Genomic DNA, 22,247 nt, shown 5'->3' on the forward strand with positions numbered 1-22,247 from the left:
ACTCATACATGGATGGGGGAATCATGGATGGTTGATGGAGAGGCGTCGGTGATGGCGATGATCTCCTCCAATTCCCTGTCCCGGCAGGGTGCCAAAACGGAGTTCCTGCCTCCGAAATAGGGTTTCGCGAGGCGGCGGCGCTACGGACTTTTCTCTGGAATAACTTCGACCCCCCCTGGAGTTTTCTCGTGATGAGGATCTTATAGCCGAAAGGGGAGGCCGAAACGACGAAGGGGTCAGGAATACACCCCCCAGGCACGGCCAGGCCTGGGCCGCGCCTGGGCCATGTACTCCCAGCTCCAGACCCCCCTGCTATTCACCTTCTGGCTCCGTGAGTTCCCCGGGAAAATAAGACATTTGGGTATATTTCTCGGATTTTTCCCGAAAGTTGATTTTCTGCACAAAAATAAGACACCTGGGCAATTCTGCTGAAAACAGTGTTAATCCACGTTAGTTGCATTCAAAATACACAAGTTTGAGGGCAAATAATAACAAAAAGGTTCGGGAAAGTAAATACGTTTGTGCAGTTTCACCTTATCACTAGCTAGTTCTGGTACTCGAAATGCTTCATTTTTTTCTAAGCAAACAAAAAAGATAACCGTTAGCAATCAGAACCGAGCCTGAAGAACAGAGTATAGCTCGCAGTCTCACGAACGAACCAAACCACAATGGCTGAGATGAGCAGACCACGTGTGACCACGATGCTGATCTTGCTGTTGTTGTCTCCATCGAGTTCCGTGGCAACACACCGCTCTCAGCCATCGTACAAGGCCACGCTCTCGGGGCCCTGACCTCGCGGTGGAACTGGATGTCCGCGCTTGGAAGCCTCTCAGCGGCGTCCACATGGGGGCATGTTGGACACATCGGGGGATGTTGGCCTCGAACCCCAGCAAGTCCACCATGCTGCCCAGCTGCAGTGTGACCGTTCTGCGGGACACGGCCAGCACCGTCACCATTGCCGCCTCGACCACCACGCCCGCTGATACCATCTCCTCTCCTCTCGCTCGCTCTCCTCTTTGCGGTGCCTCATCTTCACCGCCCCGCCGCCGCTGCTCATACATGTTTCCGATAGGTCAACGGGGAATTGATTTTGCTTTAAGTAATACCGGTGACCTATCCAATCAATATTAATAGAATCAGGAGTTTTGCGCAAAATGTACAGCCAATGGCGTTTGTCCAATGCCACTGTGGCGGACACGCGTAGGCACCATAGCTCATGTTCACCAAAACCAGCCTGACATGCAAATTCTAGGACCCCGGTTTCCCAATTTTCAATTTCTGGAACTAAAATGCACCTAACGTGCAAGTTGTTGTACCTGGGCGGCATATAGCTCTATTTATTATGGAAAACGCTTCCAATCCGCCGACTGATCAGGCGCCAGCGAACGATGGCTGTCGCTGGCTCGCTCGCGTGGGCTTCGTGGCCTGTTTTTCGGCGCGATCCAGTAAGACTAATCACAATGGGAAGTATCATACACTAGTATCATGTACATGATACTAGTTTGTGATACCACCTCCACAATGCATAGTAGTATCATAATATGGTATCATACTTATGTCATATTTAATGTTTTGTAGAATCTCAATGCAAATGTGTGTACATGATGTATTTGTCATGAAGTTTTCTAGGTTTATGTGTCATGATACGGTATCATATTATGATACTACTCTCATCTCTCACCTCATTAATTGATGTGACACATCAGATTTTTGCCAACATGACATGCATGATACTACCTATGATACTCCCATTGGGGCTAGTCTAATCTAACGCAGCGCGCAGCTAGATACGTACGCGTGCACGTCTTGTCTGATTCTCCCGTAGGTGGTCCTCAAAGCTATTGAACCTTTTGCATTCTCCCTGTGTGTGCGTGCTAGCTAGGACACATGCATGTGTGGTCTGCCTAATTCAAACATCGAGCTGCATCGCGGTGCTGGTGTTAGCTAACTTCATGTTCTGTTTTCACAACGTTATCAATGTAGGGGTACAAGTTACACTAGGCTCGTTTGGGTTTGTGACCGCCTAGCTCAACCACTTTGCCACGTTGCTCCCTCCGTGCACCGACGCTCGTAGGGACTGTGTCATCGACGGTGCCGGCGACACAATCAACGGTAGGTACGACGCCCCTAACCATTCCACCAACCGTACGAACGTCACCACCAATGGTAAGACCAACGCCGCCGACCATACCATTGACTATCGGGATTGGTGAAACTTACCATTCCAACATAAGGATATACGATACGAACTATTATTGTATATAACTTTTGTAATAGTTGCTTATAAATATTGTAACAATTTCACATAAATTTTATAGTGAAAGCACGCAGAGATATTGTAATATGTTACCTAGGCGTTTGCCACAAGTTTGTGATTTTTGCTGTAATCTCCTATATTTTTTTTGTTAAAATAGCTGGTGATTTTTGTTGTAACTAAATATGTCGAAAATTTATTATTGTTTAACCAATTTTTTTCATAGCCACAAACACATGTGTTTTTATAGTAATAGTTTTAAACTTTTGTTGTAATTTGTTGTCGATTTTTATTGTAAACCAGCCTGTAGGAAAATAATTGTTATTTAACCACATTTTAGAATATTACTTTTTCAAAATTGTTGTGAAGATTTTGTTGTAATAGTATATATTTTTTGTAAATAGACCGAGAAATTTTGTTGTAATACTCATTATGATTCGGATCTGTCCTGGAATGGCATTTTTATTGTAAATACTGAAAAGGTCAGGCCCAAAGAGATGTACCTCTTAGGTTTAACTGGGAAAAGTAAGGACTTCGGATTGAGTTTCTAAAAAGTGGGGGACAAAACATAAAATTCGCATTACGGTTAATTTTAGACGTCGGATCGTGATCAGAGGGCGCAGAGGACGACCGATTTCTGGCTTGTTATTAGGCGACCTACGCCCAGCGTTGCCCATTTATTATTCGAGATTTCTAGGAACAGTAGAACAATGAAGTGGCTGAGCTACAGCTCAAGCAGCGACTCAACAAGACTCGAGATAAACAACTTCATTGACGGGACCTACAAGGCCGGGACTCCCGACTCTGAGTCTCTGATCACGCACACGACAAGTGTACACACACTTAGCTGCATGGCCTTTATTCGGAAACAGGAAATTTGCAGAAAACTATATATAGTATGGATGCCAAATAACTATTTATTTATTTATGCTTGCAGTATTTCCACATATACTTCAAGCATCCGTGATCGTCGTCCAGCGCCTAACGATGCCCGGGAGGATAACCAATATAACCACCAGAACCAGCTTGGCCATAACCTCCTCCTGGAGGGTTCGGCCAACCACCCCCGTAGTCGTTCAAATCACCTGGCATGGTATATTTATATCTCATCAGAAGCTAAGAAGGAAGAGAGCGAGAGAGTACTGAGAGTCGATATATGTACGTACTACGGCCGCTGGCTTCGGCGAGGGTTCTGGCGGCGAGCGCGTCGTGCGCGACGAACGCGAGTGAGGCCAGGATCACGCACAGGAACACGGCCAAGGTTCTGGAGGAGAAAGCCATGGTGGTCGAACTGGTTTGGGATGAATGCGTGTGTGTGTACTTCTGTCGTTGCAACTAACTGCGCTTATGGCTACACTCCACTGGCAGCTATCTCTTTAAATACGCGCGCTGGTGGCATCAAGGTACAGCTCGATTGGCATGGGTAGACATGTCAGACCAAACCGTTAGAAAAGTAGCAGCAGATGGATTTGTCCATTCCAGACGGGTCAGACAAACAGTGCAATTGTGCTAAATTTTCCAACAAAAGTCGTTCAAAAGTCAGGCAGCGGATTCGTACCACTTCCGTCGAGGTGTGCTCTGGTGTCCTCTCACTTCCTACTCCCAATTACTAGAATTGAAGGGATCAATTTAGCGCAATTGCATTGAAGAAATACCCCATTGTGCTGCTAATGATGCTGCAGCGACAACTATCTTTGGGGAGCCAACGGCTGTGCATTTCGCTTGCTGCTAATGGTGCAGCAGCTGCGACGTCTGCCGTCAGTGGCGATTCGTTGCAACGAGAGATGGGATCGAGGCTGGGGTGGACAGTGACAGATGGGGCGGCCATTTGATGAAATTACCTAAGTTCCCTTTTGTTAAATAGAAAAAATCAGTAATGTTGGTATTGGTTTCACATTACTGATTTTTGCCACTACTAAATCAAATTGGGTGGACGATTTTTAAAAAGTCAAGCACTATAAAAGTTAATCCATCCAATGATTGCCGTAGAAGTCTCAAAAGGAATTGAGGGCCATCCTTTACGAAAAATAGAAAGCAGAAAGGCCGGACTCTGTGTTGTGTCTATCTTTATTATGCGGAGCTTAGATGCGTTATCCTAATAAAAAAATTAGGTAGACACATGAAACACAAATAATTCTCGCAGAGGTAGAATAAATGTGACACGCAAACTCATCATGGATTTCCATTCTCCATGTATTTGATACAAGGCAGTGGCCGAACTAAACGTTCGACCTTGTGGTATCCGACGACTTAAAGTTGTGGTACCGCGGTAAGCACATCCTCATCAACTAATTTATTTATGGACACTTGTTGTATTTATGTGTATGTATATGAGTTTCGTCCACTTCTAAGGATGCTGCGTTTTTGTGTTGCAGCTATAAAGTTTTGCAGCTAAATTTTTTTTTTTAATTTTACTCAAAATTATTTTTACTTTATACTTTTGTTTATTGAATTAATTATTTAGAATTTAAACAATATTGAAGTGTGCATCATGAATGAGAGGTTAATAGGATTGATATGGTACTAATATCAATAACATGCACGCGAATGACTTGAAGCAAGATGAATAGAACTGAAAAGTTAAACGTGCCAGTGCTGGAGGATGGGTGACTGAGTGGAAAGTTTGACTACGATTAAGTAATTTGACTAGAGATTAAGTGTGATTAAGTGCAGTAGAGATTAAACTTGTCAGTTAACTCAAATACATGAAATTCTTAAACAAAAGGGAGTGGAAAAAAATTAGAAAAACAATTTGATTTTTTTTTACGTAATAGCCTTTAGTCCCGGTTGGTTTTGCGCGCAGCCCACATGTTGGATCTTTAGTCCCTGTTTGAAGCACAATCGGGACTGAAGAGTACGGCTATAGTCCCGTTTTTAGAGTCTCGGTTGGGACACCGGGACTAAAGGCCCTTCCCAACAAGGACAATAAGCTTGTGTTTTCTACTAGTGAGGGGATCATTTTTATTTTTATTTTTCTACTTCCTTGTACCAAGGTTGTGTGCATCAATAATGTATTTATGACATTTAATTGTTGCAGAGATTAAGTGTAATTGGTATCTTAGCGATATTTATACATTTTTTCTTGATTTTTTTTCATCAAACACTCGGCAAAAGCGGTCTCCCCATTCCTCAGTACCTCAATGTATGACACACGGCATGGAAAAAAAACTTAGCATCCACAGTTTTCCAGTAGTGAAACAAAGCGAGGGCTGTCCTTTATCGAAATTGGAATCATAAAGGCCGAGTTGTGTGTTGTGTCCACCTTTGTGATGCGAAAGTCAGATATGCGTCTTAATTGAAAAATATTATGTAGACACATAAACATAAATAGTTCACGCAGAGATAGACATGTGACACGTAAACTGGTCACGGCTTTTCATTCTCCGTGTATCTTCCACTCACGATACAAGGCAATGGCCGAACTAAAGGTTCGACCTTGTGGTATCAGACGACTTAATGTTCACACGACTTAATGTTCATGCAGCGACTCAACAACTTGGACGGGACTCAAATAGACTGTATCTGACCACGTACACATATCGTTGTGGTATCCGTGGAGTTTATTCGAAATGTATAGGACGACGCCATCATTATTCACTTATATATCAACGGCAAGCGCATAAGAGGCAACTAATATATATATGAGCTTGATCGAGGCATGGGAACCGTCTTCCTGCTCTAAGGATGCTGTGGCTTTTGTGGCCCGCCATAGCCACCGCCACCATATCCACCTTCAGGGGCTGGCAAGTGAGTGCGGTAGGGCTGGCCAGGCCGATATGGCCATCCCCTATATACACCCTTCAGATCACCTGCTTCCAAGAAGGATATACGTACATATATACCTGATCAGATTGAGCTGCATGAAGGCAAAAAGAAAGAGAGAAAAGTGAGAGTCGGTACATACGGCCGTTGGCTTCAGGGAGCCCTCTTGCGGCGAGCACGTCCTGCGGGACGAACGCGAGCGAGGCCAGGACCACGCACATGAACACGGCCAAGGTTTTGGAGAAAGCCATGGTTGGTTTGGATGGATGCGTGTGTTATTCTGTTCTTGGAACCGGCTACTAATGCATACACTTCACTGGTAGGAATGAAGCTCTATTTATGCGCGCGCTGGTGGCTGTGTTGGATCAGTGTGGTAACAGTACAGGACCAGTGAGAGTGATCCTGTGAGAGTGTGACTGCACAGGTGCAGCTCCATCGGCATGCGTAGACAGCTGAAACCACCAAAACCACTAGTAGAAAAATGGGCATCCATCTAAGCCATAAATACCGGTTCCCTTACGAACCGGTACTAAAGGGGGCATTAGTACCGGTTGCACTAGTAGACCTTTAGTACCGGTTCGTAAGGACCTTAATACCGGTTCGTGACACGAACCGGTACTAAAGACCTTTAGTACCGGTTCGTGTCACGAACCGGTATTAAAGGTTTTTCTGCTCCCCCACGCAGCTCCAACCCCCCCCCCCCGTGGATCGCCTTTTTTGACACTGTAAAATAGAAAAGAAAATGATAGAAAATTCAAAAAATAAAATGTTTTCAGATTCTTGTATGTTATGCAACCTACTATTAGGGAAAATTAAAAAAATTGAATTTTCACTTTTTTTGCAAAATGGTAAAACGGTAATAACTTTTGCATACGACGTCGAAAAAAAACGTATAATATATCAAAAAAATCCGTGGAAAAAGTTACATCCGATTTCACCAGGGTTTACCCGGTTAGCCAATTTTTAGATTCTCAAAATTCCAAATGAAAATATGAAAGCGAGGAAGATTTTAGGTTTTTCCCAAAAATTTAGAATTTTATATTTTCTTTATTTTTTAAAAATTAAAATTAATAATTATAAGATTTTTTGAATCCCAGAATATTACTATTACTTTTAGTAAATTATAAGATTTTCAAATTTTCAGGTTTAAGGTTTGGCAAAAAAAATATTAAATTTTTTAAAAATAAATAAAAATAATACAAATTAAAAAGTTAATTTTATTTATTTATTCAACATTATTATTACATCATTACTTTTGTTTATTAAAAAAATTATTTGCAATACAAATAATAAAGAAGTGTGACATTGACCAACATGTTAATAGGATTGATATGATAGTAGTATCAACAACATGCGCGCAAGCACTTGGAAGTGGGACGGAAAGGAACCCGGAAGTTAAGCGTGCTAGTGTTGGAGTAGTGTGAGGATGGGTGACCGACCGGGAAGTTTGACCAAGGGTAAGTAATTGACTAGAGATTAAGTGTAGTTAGAGACTAACGGAAATATTAGAAATTGTGAAAAAAAGGGAGTGAAAAAAAATGGATAAAAAAATTAAACGAAATAGCATTTTTGTGAAAAAAAAATAAAAAAAGATCACCAGCCCGCGTGGGACCTTTAGTACCGGTTCGTAAGGAACCGGTACTAAAGGTGGGACGCCTTTAGTGCTTGGATAATTAGTACCGGTTCCAAAACCGGTACTAAAGGCCCTTTGGAACCGGTACTAAAGGGGGGTTTTTCTACTAGTGAACGCTGGAGATAGTAGTGGTGGAATTTGCGTCCATTAAGATGCGCCAGCCAATACCGTGCAACATTTTCCACCAAAAGTCGTTCAAAAGTCAGCCAGCGTCTCCACCACTCCAATCGTCCAATTTCTTTTGACAATTGGGAGCAAAGCACTGCCTACGGTGCAAGAGAAACCCTAGGACCGCCACCTTTATTAGGCGAACGGCGAGGCCCCCTCGCCGCCGCCCGCCGGCAACCTCGCTCCGCCGTGGACGCCGCACTCTACCGGCGGCCATGAGGCAGCAAAGAGAACGGCGACGACCAAGCGAGGTTCGACCCGGACCGAACCGGCCCAACCATGCGGCGAAGAAGACCGGATAGGCAAGCACGGGAATCACCCGGATCAAGATCCGGAGTTCTCCTCAACGCCACCCAATCGGCCCGGATCTTAACCGCCGAACAAGGCGCCGCCGGAGGAGAGTCTCCGCCACCACCCCGACTAGGGGCGCCGCCCGGTCGCCGCATGCGGATGAGCCGCCACCACCGCCCTAGCAGCCATGGCGCCGATCTCCGGCGTCCACCACCCCGATCCACCTTCGGAGTCCGGGCCCGCCGCCACCGCGGCGCGGGCGGCGGCGGCACGGCGGCTAGAGGAGCAAGGCGGAGGGGTCGTAGGCGGCGGCGGCGCGGTATCGCCCGGTGTCGCCCTAGGAAGCGACACGGTTAGCCAATTTTTAGATTCTCAAAATTCCAAATGAAAATATGAAAGCGAGGAAGATTTTAGGTTTTTCCCAAAAATTTAGAATTTTATATTTTCTTTATTTTTTAAAAATTAAAATTAATAATTATAAGATTTTTTGAATCCCGAATATTACTATTACTTTTAGTAAATTATAAGATTTTCAAATTTTCAGGTTTAAGGTTTGGCAAAAAAAATATTAAATTTTTTAAAAATAAATAAAAATAATACAAATTAAAAAGTTAATTTTATTTATTTATTCAACATTATTATTACATCATTACTTTTGTTTATTAAAAAAATTATTTGCAATACAAATAATAAAGAAGTGTGACATTGACCAACATGTTAATAGGATTGATATGATAGTAGTATCAACAACATGCGCGCGAAGCACTTGGAAGTGGGACGGAAAGGAACCCGGAAGTTAAGCGTGCTAGTGTTGGAGTAGTGTGAGGATGGGTGACCGACCGGGAAGTTTGACCAAGGGTAAGTAATTGACTAGAGATTAAGTGTAGTTAGAGACTAACGGAAATATTAGAAATTGTGAAAAAAAGGGAGTGAAAAAAATGGATAAAAAAATTAAACGAAATAGCATTTTTGTGAAAAAAAAATAAAAAAAAAGATCACCAGCCCCGCGGGGACCTTTAGTACCGGTTCGTAAGGAACCGGTACTAACCGGTACTAAAGGCCCTTTGGAACCGGTACTAAAGGGGGGTTTTTCTACTAGTGAACGCTGGAGAGAGTAGTGGTGGAATTTGCGTCCATTAAGATGCGCCAGCCAATACCGTGCAACATTTTCCACCAAAAGTCGTTCAAAAGTCAGCCGGCGTCTCCACCACTCCAATCGTCCAATTTCTTTTGACAATTGGGAGCAAAGCACCGCCTACGGTGCAAGAGAAACCCTAGGATCGCCACCTTTATTAGGCGGAACGGCGAGCCCCCTCGCCGCCGCCCGCCGGCAACCTCGCTCCGCCGTGGACGCCGCACTCTACCGGCGGCCATGAGGCGGCAAAGAGAACGGCGACGACCAAGCAGGTTCGACCCGGACCAGAACCGGCCCAACCATGCAGCCGAAGAAGACCGGATAGGCAAGCACGGGAATCACCCGGATCAAGATCCGGAGTTCTCCTCAACGCCACCCAATCCGGCCCGGATCTTAACCGCCGAACAAGGCGCCGCCGGAGGAGAGTCTCCGCCACCACCCCGACTAGGGGCGCCGCCCCGGTCGCCGCATGCGAATGAGCCGCCACCACCGCCCTAGCAGCCATGGCGCCGATCTCCGGCGTCCACCACCCCGATCCACCTTCGGGGTGCGGGCCCGCCGCCACCGCGGCAAGGGCGGCGGCAGCGGCGGCTAGAGGAGCAGGCGGAGGGGGCCGTAGGCGGCGGCGGCGCGGTATCGCCCGGTGTCGCCCCTAGGAAGCGACACGGTTAGCCAATTTTTAGATTCTCAAAATTCCAAATGAAAATATGAAAGCAGGAAGATTTTAGGTTTTTCCCAAAAATTTAGAATTTTATATTTTCTTTATTTTTTAAAAATTAAAATTAATAATTATAAGATTTTTTGAATCCCGAATATTACTATTACTTTTAGTAAATTATAAGATTTTCAAATTTTCGGGTTTAAGGTTTGGCAAAAAAAATATTAAATTTTTTAAAAATAAATAAAAATAATACAAATTAAAAAGTTAATTTTATTTATTTATTCAACATTATTATTACATCATTACTTTTGTTTATTAAAAAAATTATTTGCAATACAAATAATAAAGAAGTGTGACATTGACCAACATGTTAATAGGATTGATATGATAGTAGTATCAACAACATGCGCGCGAAGCACTTGGAAGTGGGACGGAAAGGAACCCGGAAGTTAAGCGTGCTAGTGTTGGAGTAGTGTGAGGATGGGTGACCGACCGGGAAGTTTGACCAAGGGTAAGTAATTGACTAGAGATTAAGTGTAGTTAGAGACTAACGGAAATATTAGAAATTGTGAAAAAAAGGGAGTGAAAAAAAATGGATAAAAAAATTAAACGAAATAGCATTTTTGTGAAAAAAAAATAAAAAAAAAGATCACCAGCCCCGCGGGGACCTTTAGTACCGGTTCGTAAGGAACCGGTACTAACGGCCCTTTGGAACCGGTACTAAAGGGGGGTTTTTCTACTAGTGAACGCTGGAGAGAGTAGTGGTGGAATTTGCGTCCATTAAGATGCGCCAGCCAATACCGTGCAACATTTTCCACCAAAAGTCGTTCAAAAGTCAGCCGAGCGTCTCCACCACTCCAATCGTCCAATTTCTTTTGACAATTGGGAGCAAAGCACCGCCTACGGTGCAAGAGAAACCCTAGGACTGCCACCTTTATTAGGCGAACGGCGCAGCCCCCTCGCCGCCGCCCGCCGGCAACCTCGCTCCGCCGTGGACGCCGCACTCTACCGGCCGGCCATGAGGCGGCAAAGAGAACGGCGACGACCAAGCAGGTTCGACCCGGACCAGAACCGGCCCAACCATGCGGCGAAGAAGACCGGATAGGCAAGCACGGGAATCACCCGGATCAAGATCCGGAGTTCTCCTCAACGCCACCCAATCCGGCCCGGATCTTAACCGCCGAACAAGGCGCCGCCGGAGGAGAGTCTCCGCCACCACCCCGACTAGGGGCGCCGCCCCGGTCGCCGCATGCGGATGAGCCGCCACCACCGCCCTAGCAGCCCATGGCGCCGATCTCCGGCGTCCACCACCCCGATCCACCTTCGAGTCCGGGCCCGCCGCCACCGCGGCAAGGGCGGCGGCGGCGGCGGCTAGAGGAGCGAGGCGGAGGGGTCAGTAGGCGGCGGCGGCGCGGTATCGCCCGGTGTCGCCCTAGGAAGCGACACGGTTAGCCAATTTTTTGATTCTCAAAATTCCAAATGAAAATATGAAAGCAGGAAGATTTTAGTTTTTTTTCCAGAAATTTAGAATTTTATATATTTTTATTTTTTAAAAATTAAAATTAATAATTATAAGATTTTTTGAATACCGGAATATTACTATTACTTTTAGTAAATTATAAGATTTTCAAATTTTCAGGTTTAAGGTTTGGCAAAAAAAATATTAAATTTTTTAAAAATAAATAAAAATAATACAAATTAAAAAGTTAATTTTATTTATTTATTCAACATTATTATTACATCATTACTTTTGTTTATTAAAAAAATTATTTGCAATACAAATAATAAAGAAGTGTGACATTGACCAACATGTTAATAGGATTGATATGATAGTAGTATCAACAACATGCGCGCGAAGCACTTGGAAGTGGGACTGAAAGGAACCCGGAAGTTAAGCGTGCTAGTGTTGGAGTAGTGTGAGGATGGGTGACCGACCGGGAAGTTTGACCAAGGGTAAGTAATTGACTAGAGATTAAGTGTAGTTAGAGACTAACGGAAATATTAGAAATTGTGAAAAAAAGGGAGTGAAAAAAAATGGATAAAAAAATTAAACGAAATAGCATTTTTGTGAAAAAAAAAATAAAAAAAAGATCACCAGCCCCGCGGGGACCTTTAGTACCGGTTCGTAAGGAACCGGTACTAACCGGTACTAAAGGCCCTTTGGAACCGGTACTAAAGGGGGGTTTTTCTACTAGTGAACGCTGGAGAGAGTAGTGGTGGAATTTGCGTCCATTAAGATGCGCCAGCCAATACCGTGCAACATTTTCCACCAAAAGTCGTTCAAAAGTCAGCCAGCGTCTCCACCACTCCAATCGTCCAATTTCTTTTGACAATTGGGAGCAAAGCACCGCCTACGGTGCAAGAGAAACCCTAGGACTCGCCACCTTTATTAGGCGAACGGCAGCCCCTCGCCGCCGCCCGCCGGCAACCTCGCTCCGCCGTGGACGCCGCACTCTACCGCCGGCCATGAGGCAGCAAAGAGAACGGCGACGACCAAGCGAGGTTCGACCCGGACCAGAACCGGCCCAACCATGCGGCGAAGAAGACCGGATAGGCAAGCACGGGAATCACCCAGATCAAGATCCGGAGTTCTCCTCAACGCCACCCAATCTGGCCCAGATCTTAACCGCCGAACAAGGCGCCGCCGGAGGAGAGTCTCCGCCACCACCCCGACTAGGGGCGCCGCCCTGGTCGCTGCATGCAGATGAGCCGCCACCACCGCCCTAGCAGCCATGGCGCCGATCTCCGGCGTCCACCACCCCGATCCACCTTCGGGTTCGGGCCCGCCGCCACCGCGGCAAGGGCCGGCGGCAGCGGCGGCTAGAGGAGCAGGCGGAGGGGGCCGTAGGCGGCGGCGGCGCAGTATCGCCCCGTGTCGCCCCTAGGAAGCGACACGGTTAGCCAATTTTTAGATTCTCAAAATTCCAAATGAAAATATGAAAGCAGGAAGATTTTAGGTTTTTCCCAAAAATTTAGAATTTTATATTTTCTTTATTTTTTAAAAATTAAAATTAATAATTATAAGATTTTTTGAATCCCGAATATTACTATTACTTTTAGTAAATTATAAGATTTTCAAATTTTCGGGTTTAAGGTTTGGCAAAAAAAATATTAAATTTTTTAAAAATAAATAAAAATAATACAAATTAAAAAGTTAATTTTATTTATTTATTCAACATTATTATTACATCATTACTTTTGTTTATTAAAAAAATTATTTGCAATACAAATAATAAAGAAGTGTGACATTGACCAACATGTTAATAGGATTGATATGATAGTAGTATCAACAACATGCGCGCGAAGCACTTGGAAGTGGGACGGAAAGGAACCCTGAAGTTAAGCGTGCTAGTGTTGGAGTAGTGTGAGGATGGGTGACCGACCGGGAAGTTTGACCAAGGGTAAGTAATTGACTAGAGATTAAGTGTAGTTAGAGACTAACGGAAATATTAGAAATTGTGAAAAAAAGGGAGTGAAAAAAAATGGATAAAAAAATTAAACGAAATAGCATTTTTGTGAAAAAAAAAAAATAAAAAATCACAGGGATCATTAGCACCGTCGTAAGGAACCGGTTCTAAAGGTGGGAGGCCTGTAGTTCGGATAAGTAGTACCGGTACCAAAACCGGTACTAAAGGCCCTTTGGAACCGGTACTAAAGGGGGTTTTTCTACTAGTGAACGCCGGAGAGAGTAGTGGTGGAATTTGCGTCCATTAAGATGCGCCACCAATACCGTGCAACATTTTCCACCAAAAGTCGTTCAAAAGTCAGCCAACTGTCTCCACCACTCCAATCGTCCAATTTCTTTGACAATTGGGAGCAAAGCACCGCCTACGGTGCAAGAGAAACCCTAGGATCGCCACCTTTATTAGGCAGAACGGCAGCCCCTCGCCGCCGCCCGCCGGCAACCTCGCTCCGCCGTGGACGCCGCACTCTACCAGCCGGCCATGAGGCGACAAAGAGAACGGCGACGACCAAGCAGGTTCGACCCGGACCAGAACCGGCCCAACCATGCAGCGAAGAAGACCGGATAGGCAAGACGGGAATCACCCGGATCAAGATCCGGAGTTCTCCTCAACGCCACCCAATCCGGCCCGAGATCTTAACCGCCGAACAAGGCGCCGCCGGAGGAGAGTCTCCGCCACCACCCCGACTAGGGGCGCCGCCCGGTCGCCGCATGCGGATGAGCCGCCACCACCGCCCTAGCAGCCATGGCGCCGATCTCCGGCGTCCACCACCCCGACCCACCTTCGGGTCCGGGCCCGCCGCCACCGCGGCAGGGCCGGCGGCAGCGGCGGCTAGAGGAGCAGAGCGGAGGGGCCGTAGGCGGCGGCGGCGCGGTATCGCCTCGTGTCGCCCTAGGAAGCGACACGGTTAGCCAATTTTTAGATTCTCAAAATTCCAAATGAAAATATGAAAGCAGGAAGATTTTAGGTTTTTCCCAAAAATTTAGAATTTTATATTTTCTTTATTTTTTAAAAATTAAAATTAATAATTATAAGATTTTTTGAATCCCGAATATTACTATTACTTTTAGTAAATTATAAGATTTTCAAATTTTCGTGTTTAAGGTTTGGCAAAAAAAATATTAAATTTTTTAAAAATAAATAAAAATAATACAAATTAAAAAGTTAATTTTATTTATTTATTCAACATTATTATTACATCATTACTTTTGTTTATTAAAAAAATTATTTGCAATACAAATAATAAAGAAGTGTGACATTGACCAACATGTTAATAGGATTGATATGATAGTAGTATCAACAACATGCGCGCGAAGCACTTGGAAGTGGGACGGAAAGGAACCCGAAGTTAAGCGTGCTAGTGTTGGAGTAGTGTGAGGATGGGTGACCGACCGGGAAGTTTGACCAAGGGTAAGTAATTGACTAGAGATTAAGTGTAGTTAGAGACTAACGGAAATATTAGAAATTGTGAAAAAAAGGGAGTGAAAAAAAATGGATAAAAAAATTAAACGAAATAGCATTTTTGTGAAAAAAAAATAAAAAAAAAGATCACCAGCCTCATGGGACCTTTAGTACCGGTTCGTAAGGAACCGAGTACTAAGGTACTAAAGGCCTTTAGTGCCTGGATAATTAGTACCGGTTCCAAAACCGGTACTAAAGGCCCTTGGAACCGGTACTAAAGGGGGTTTTTCTACTAGTGAACGCTCGGAGAGAGTAGTGGTGGAATTTGCGTCCATTAAGATGCGCCAGCCAATACCGTGCAACATTTTCCACCAAAAGTCGTTCAAAAGTCAGCCGACGTCTCCACCACTCCAATCGTCCAATTTCTTTTGACAATTGGGAGCAAAGCACCGCCTACGGTGCAAGAGAAACTCTAGGATCGCCACCTTTATTAGGCAGAACGGCAGGCCCCCTCGCCGCCGCCCGCCGCAACTCCGCTCCGCCGTGGACGCCGCACTCTACCGGCGGCCATGAGGCGAAGCAAAGAGAACGGCGACGACCAAGCGAGTTCGACCCGACCGGAACCGGCCCAACCATGCAGCCGAAGAAGACCGGATAGGCGAAGCACGGGAATCACCCGGATCAAGATCCGGAGTTCTCCTCAACGCCACCCAATCCGGCCCGGATCTTAACCGCCGAACAAGGCGCCGCCGGGAGGAGAGTCTCCGCCACCACCCCGACTAGGGGCGCCGCCCGGTCGCCGCATGCGGATGAGCCGCCACCACCGCCCTAGCAGCCATGGCGCCGATCTCCGGCGTCCACCACCCCGATCCACCTTCGGTGTCGGGCCCGCCGCCACCGCGGCAAGGGCGGCGGCAGCGGCGGCTAGAGGAGCAGGCGGAGGGGGCTGTAGGCGGCGGCGGCGCGGTATCGCCCCGGTGTCGCCCTAGGAAGCGACACGGTTAGCCAATTTTTAGATTCTCAAAATTCCAAATGAAAATATGAAAGCAGGAAGATTTTAGGTTTTTCCCAAAAATTTAGAATTTTATATTTTCTTTATTTTTTAAAAATTAAAATTAATAATTATAAGATTTTTTGAATCCCGAATATTACTATTACTTTTAGTAAATTATAAGATTTTCAAATTTTCAGGTTTAAGGTTTGGCAAAAAAAATATTAAATTTTTTAAAAATAAATAAAAATAATACAAATTAAAAAGTTAATTTTATTTATTTATTCAACATTATTATTACATCATTACTTTTGTTTATTAAAAAAATTATTTGCAATACAAATAATAAAGAAGTGTGACATTGACCAACATGTTAATAGGATTGATATGATAGTAGTATCAACAACATGCGCGCGAAGCACTTGGAAGTGGGACGGAAAGGAACCCGGAAGTTAAGCGTGCTAGTGTTGGAGTAGTGTGAGGATGGGTGACCGACCGGGAAGTTTGACCAAGGGTAAGTAATTGACTAGAGATTAAGTGTAGTTAGAGACTAACGGAAATATTAGAAATTGTGAAAAAAAGGGAGTGAAAAAAAATGGATAAAAAAATTAAACGAAATAGCATTTTTGTGAAAAAAAATAAAAAAAAAAGATCACCAGCCCCGTGGGGACCTTTAGTACCGGTTCGTAAGGAACCGGTACTAAAGGTGGGAGGCCTTTAGTGCCTGGATAATTAGTACCGGTTCCAAAACCGGTACTAAAGGCCCTTTGGAACCGGTACTAAAGGGGGTTTTTCTACTAGTGAACGCTCGGAGAGAGTAGTGGTGGAATTTGCGTCCATTAAGATGCGCCAGCCAATACCGTGCAACATTTTCCACCAAAAGTCGTTCAAAAGTCAGCCGAGTGTCTCCACCACTCCAATCGTCCAATTTCTTTTGACAATTGGGAGCAAAGCACCGCCTACGGTGCAAGAGAAACCCTAGGACCGCCACCTTTATTAGGCAGAACGGCAGGCCCCTCGCCGCCGCCCGCCGGCAACCTGCTCCGCCGTGGACGCCGCACTCTACCAGCGGCCATGAGGCAGCAAAGAGAACGGCGACGACCAAGCAGGTTCGACCCGGACCAGAACCGGCCCAACCATGCAGCGAAGAAGACCGGATAGGCAGCACGGGAATCACCCAGATCAAGATCTGGAGTTCTCCTCAACGCCACCCAATCTGGCCCAGATCTTAACCGCCGAACAAGGCGCCGCCGGAGGAGAGTCTCCGCCACCACCCCGACTAGGGGCGCCGCCCTGGTCGCCGCATGCAGATGAGCCGCCACCACCGCCCTAGCGGCCATGGCGCCGATCTCCGGCGTCCACCACCCCGATCCACCTTCGGGTTCGGGCCCGCCGCCACCGCGGCAAGGGCCGGCGGCGGCGGCGGCTAGAGGAGCGAGGCGGAGGGGGTCGTAGGCGGCGGCGGCGCGGTATCGCCCCGTGTCGCCCCTAGGAAGCGACACGGTTAGCCAATTTTTAGATTCTCAAAATTCCAAATGAAAATATGAAAGCGAGGAAGATTTTAGGTTTTTCCCAAAAATTTAGAATTTTATATTTTCTTTATTTTTTAAAAATTAAAATTAATAATTATAAGATTTTTTGAATCCCGTAATATTACTATTACTTTTAGTAAATTATAAGATTTTCAAATTTTCGGGTTTAAGGTTTGGCAAAAAAAATATTAAATTTTTTAAAAATAAATAAAAATAATACAAATTAAAAAGTTAATTTTATTTATTTATTCAACATTATTATTACATCATTACTTTTGTTTATTAAAAAAATTATTTGCAATACAAATAATAAAGAAGTGTGACATTGACCAACATGTTAATAGGATTGATATGATAGTAGTATCAACAACATGCGCGCGAAGCACTTGGAAGTGGGACGGAAAGGAACCCTGAAGTTAAGCGTGCTAGTGTTGGAGTAGTGTGAGGATGGGTGACCGACCGGGAAGTTTGACCAAGGGTAAGTAATTGACTAGAGATTAAGTGTAGTTAGAGACTAACGGAAATATTAGAAATTGTGAAAAAAAGGGAGTGAAAAAAATGGATAAAAAAATTAAACGAAATAGCATTTTTGTGAAAAAAAATAAAAAAAAAGATCACCAGCCTCGCGGGGACCTTTAGTACCGGTTCGTAAGGAACCGGTACTAAAGGTGGGAGGCCTTTAGTGCCGGATAATTAGTACCGGTTCCAAAACCGGTACTAAAGGCCCTTTGGAACCGGTACTAAAGGGGGGTTTTTCTACTAGTGAACGCTGGAGAGAGTAGTGGTGGAATTTGCGTCCATTAAGATGCGCCAGCCAATACCGTGCAACATTTTCCACCAAAAGTCGTTCAAAAGTCAGCCAGCGTCTCCACCACTCCAATCGTCCAATTTCTTTTGACAATTGGGAGCAAAGCACTGCCTACGGTGCAAGAGAAACCCTAGGACTGCCACCTTTATTAGGCGAACGGCGAGCCCCCTCGCCGCCGCCCGCCGGCAACTCCGCTCCGCCGTGGACGCCGCACTCTACCGGCGGCCATGAGGCAGGCAAAGAGAACGGCGACGACCAAGCAGGTTCGACCCGGACCGGAACCGGCCCAACCATGCAGCCGAAGAAGACCGGATAGGCAAGCACGGGAATCACCCGAGATCAAGATCCGGAGTTCTCCTCAACGCCACCCAATCCGGCCCGGATCTTAACCGCCGAACAAGGCGCCGCCGGAGGAGAGTCTCCGCCACCACCCCGACTAGGGGCGCCGCCCGGTCGCCGCATGCGGATGAGCCGCCACCACCGCCCTAGCAGCCATGGCGCCGATCTCCGGCGTCCACCACCCCGGTCCACCTTCGGGTGTCGGGCCCGCCGCCACCGCGGCAGGGCGGCGGCAGCGGCGGCTAGAGGAGCAGGCGGAGGGGGCCGTAGGCGGCGGCGGCGCGGTATCGCCCCGTGTCGCCCTAGGAAGCGACACGGTTAGCCAATTTTTAGATTCTCAAAATTCCAAATGAAAATATGAAAGCAGGAAGATTTTAGGTTTTTCCCAAAAATTTAGAATTTTATATTTTCTTTATTTTTTAAAAATTAAAATTAATAATTATAAGATTTTTTGAATCCCGGAATATTACTATTACTTTTAGCAAATTATAAGATTTTCAAATTTTCGGGTTTAAGGTTTGGCAAAAAAAATATTAAATTTTTTAAAAATAAATAAAAATAATACAAATTAAAAAGTTAATTTTATTTATTTATTCAACATTATTATTACATCATTACTTTTGTTTATTAAAAAAATTATTTGCAATACAAATAATAAAGAAGTGTGACATTGACCAACATGTTAATAGGATTGATATGATAGTAGTATCAACAACATGCGCGCGAAGCACTTGGAAGTGGGACTGAAAGGAACCCGGAAGTTAAGCGTGCTAGTGTTGGAGTAGTGTGAGGATGGGTGACCGACCGGGAAGTTTGACCAAGGGTAAGTAATTGACTAGAGATTAAGTGTAGTTAGAGACTAACGGAAATATTAGAAATTGTGAAAAAAAGGGAGTGAAAAAAAATGGATAAAAAAATTAAACGAAATAGCATTTTTGTGAAAAAAAAAATAAAAAAAAAGATCACCAGCCCCGCGGGGACCTTTAGTACCGGTTCGTAAGGAACCGGTACTAAAGGTGGGAGGCCTTTAGTGCCGGATAATTAGTACCGGTTCCAAAACCGGTACTAAAGGCCCTTTGGAACCGGTACTAAAGGGGGGTTTTTCTACTAGTGAACGCTGGAGAGAGTAGTGGTGGAATTTGCGTCCATTAAGATGCGCCAGCCAATACCGTGCAACATTTTCCACCAAAAGTCGTTCAAAAGTCAGCCGGCGTCTCCACCACTCCAATCGTCCAATTTCTTTTGACAATTGGGAGCAAAGCACCGCCTACGGTGCAAGAGAAACCCTAGGACCGCCACCTTTATTAGGCGAACCGGCAGGCCCCCTCGCCGCCGCCGCCGGCAACCTCGCTCCGCCGTGGACGCCGCACTCTACCGGCGGCCATGAGGCGACAAAGAGAACGGCGACGACCAAGCGGGTTCGACCCGGACCGAACCGGCCCAACCATGCGAGCGAAGAAGACCGGGATAGGCAAGCACGGGAATCACCCGGATCAAGATCCGGAGTTCTCCTCAACGCCACCCAATCGGCCCGGATCTTAACCGCCGAACAAGGCGCCGCCGGAGGAGAGTCTCCGCCACCACCCCGACTAGGGGCGCCGCCCCGGTCGCCGCATGCGGATGAGCCGCCACCACCGCCCTAGCAGCCATGGCGCCGATCTCCGGCGTCCACCACCCCGAGTCCACCTTCGGGTGCGGGCCCGCCGCCACCGCGGCAAGGGCGGCGGCGGCGGCGGCTAGAGGAGCAGCGGAGGGGGCCGTAGGCGGCGGCGGCGCGGTATCGCCCCGTGTCGCCCTAGGAAGCGACACGGTTAGCCAATTTTTAGATTCTCAAAATTCCAAATGAAAATATGAAAGCAGGAAGATTTTAGGTTTTTCCCAAAAATTTAGAATTTTATATTTTCTTTATTTTTTAAAAATTAAAATTAATAATTATAAGATTTTTGAATCCCAGAATATTACTATTACTTTTAGTAAATTATAAGATTTTCAAATTTTCGGGTTTAAGGTTTGGCAAAAAAAATATTAAATTTTTTAAAAATAAATAAAAATAATACAAATTAAAAAGTTAATTTTATTTATTTATTCAACATTATTATTACATCATTACTTTTGTTTATTAAAAAAATTATTTGCAATACAAATAATAAAGAAGTGTGACATTGACCAACATGTTAATAGGATTGATATGATAGTAGTATCAACAACATGCGCGCGAAGCACTTGGAAGTGGGACGGAAAGGAACCCGGAAGTTAAGCGTGCTAGTGTTGGAGTAGTGTGAGGATGGGTGACCGACCGGGAAGTTTGACCAAGGGTAAGTAATTGACTAGAGATTAAGTGTAGTTAGAGACTAACGGAAATATTAGAAATTGTGAAAAAAAGGGAGTGAAAAAAAATGGATAAAAAAATTAAACGAAATAGCATTTTTGTGAAAAAAAAATAAAAAAAAGATCACTGGCCCAGTGGGACCTTTAGTACCGGTTCAGTAAGGAACCGGTACTAAGAGTGGGAGGCCTTTAGTGCCGGATAATTAGTACCGGTTCCAAAACCGGTACTAAAGACCCTTTGGAACCGGTACTAAAGGGGGTTTTTCTACTAGTGAACGCTCGGAGAGAGTAGTGGTGGAATTTGCGTCCATTAAGATGCGCCACCCAATACCGTGCAACATTTTCCACCAAAAGTCGTTCAAAAGTCAGCCAGCGTCTCCACCACTCCAATCGTCCAATTTCTTTTGACAATTGGGAGCAAAGCACCGCCTACGGTGCAAGAGAAACCCTAGGACTCGCCACCTTTATTAGGCGAACGGCAGGCCCCCTCGCCGCCGCCCGCCGGCAACCTCGCTCCGCCGTGGACGCCGCACTCTACCAGCGGCCATGAGGCAGCAAAGAGAACGGCGACGACCAAGCGGGTTCGACCCGGACCGAACCGGCCCAACCATGCAGCCGAAGAAGACCGGATAGGCGAGCACGGGAATCACCCGGATCAAGATCCGGAGTTCTCCTCAACGCCACCCAATCCGGCCCGCATCTTAACCGCCGAACAAGGCGCCGCCGGAGGAGAGTCTCCGCCACCACCCCGACTAGGGGCGCCGCCCCGGTCGCCGCATGCGGATGAGCCGCCACCACCGCCCTAGCAGCCATGGCGCCGATCTCCGGCGTCCACCACCCCGATCCACCTTCGGGTTCGGGCCCGCCGCCACCGCGGCAAGGGCCGGCGGCGGCGGCGGCTAGAGGAGCAGGCGGAGGGGGTCGTAGGCGGCGGCGGCGCGGTATCGCCCGGTGTCGCCCTAGGAAGCGACACGGTTAGCCAATTTTTAGATTCTCAAAATTCCAAATGAAAATATGAAAGCAGGAAGATTTTAGGTTTTTCCCAAAAATTTAGAATTTTATATTTTCTTTATTTTTTAAAAATTAAAATTAATAATTATAAGATTTTTTGAATCCCAGAATATTACTATTACTTTTAGTAAATTATAAGATTTTCAAATTTTCGAGGTTTAAGGTTTGGCAAAAAAATATTAAATTTTTTAAAAATAAATAAAAATAATACAAATTAAAAAGTTAATTTTATTTATTTATTCAACATTATTATTACATCATTACTTTTGTTTATTAAAAAAATTATTTGCAATACAAATAATAAAGAAGTGTGACATTGACCAACATGTTAATAGGATTGATATGATAGTAGTATCAACAACATGCGCGCGAAGCACTTGGAAGTGGGACGGAAAGGAACCCGGAAGTTAAGCGTGCTAGTGTTGGAGTAGTGTGAGGATGGGTGACCGACCGGGAAGTTTGACCAAGG

At 45.5% G+C, this 22,247-nt stretch overlaps 1 protein-coding gene across 1 annotated transcript; it reads right to left on the reverse strand.

Moving 5' to 3' along the window:
* Window positions 1–5,605: 5,605 nt before the first annotated feature.
* LOC124667470 lies at window positions 5,606–6,330 on the reverse strand. The gene is made up of 2 exons (XM_047204742.1): window positions 6,159–6,330; window positions 5,606–6,063 (listed from the first exon to the last, which is right to left on the reverse strand). The coding sequence occupies exons 1-2, from the start codon at window positions 6,265–6,267 to the stop codon at window positions 5,933–5,935; spliced, it is 240 nt and encodes a 79-aa protein (XP_047060698.1). The 5' UTR covers window positions 6,268–6,330; the 3' UTR covers window positions 5,606–5,932.
* Between the last annotated feature and the right edge of the window lie 15,917 nt (window positions 6,331–22,247).

This window comes from Lolium rigidum, chromosome 6 (genome assembly GCF_022539505.1).
Source record: "Lolium rigidum isolate FL_2022 chromosome 6, APGP_CSIRO_Lrig_0.1, whole genome shotgun sequence".
NCBI lineage: Eukaryota > Viridiplantae > Streptophyta > Magnoliopsida > Poales > Poaceae > Lolium > Lolium rigidum.

Bases quoted from the DNA above. Each gene is read 5' to 3' on its own strand.
- LOC124667470 (XM_047204742.1), bottom strand. From the start codon at position 6,267: ATGGCTTTCTCCAAAACCTTGGCCGTGTTCATGTGCGTGGTCCTGGCC. The intron at 6,064-6,158 runs GTATGTACCGAC...TCTTGGAAGCAG, and splicing joins GCTCCCTGAAGCCAACGGCC to GTGATCTGAAGGGTGTATAT.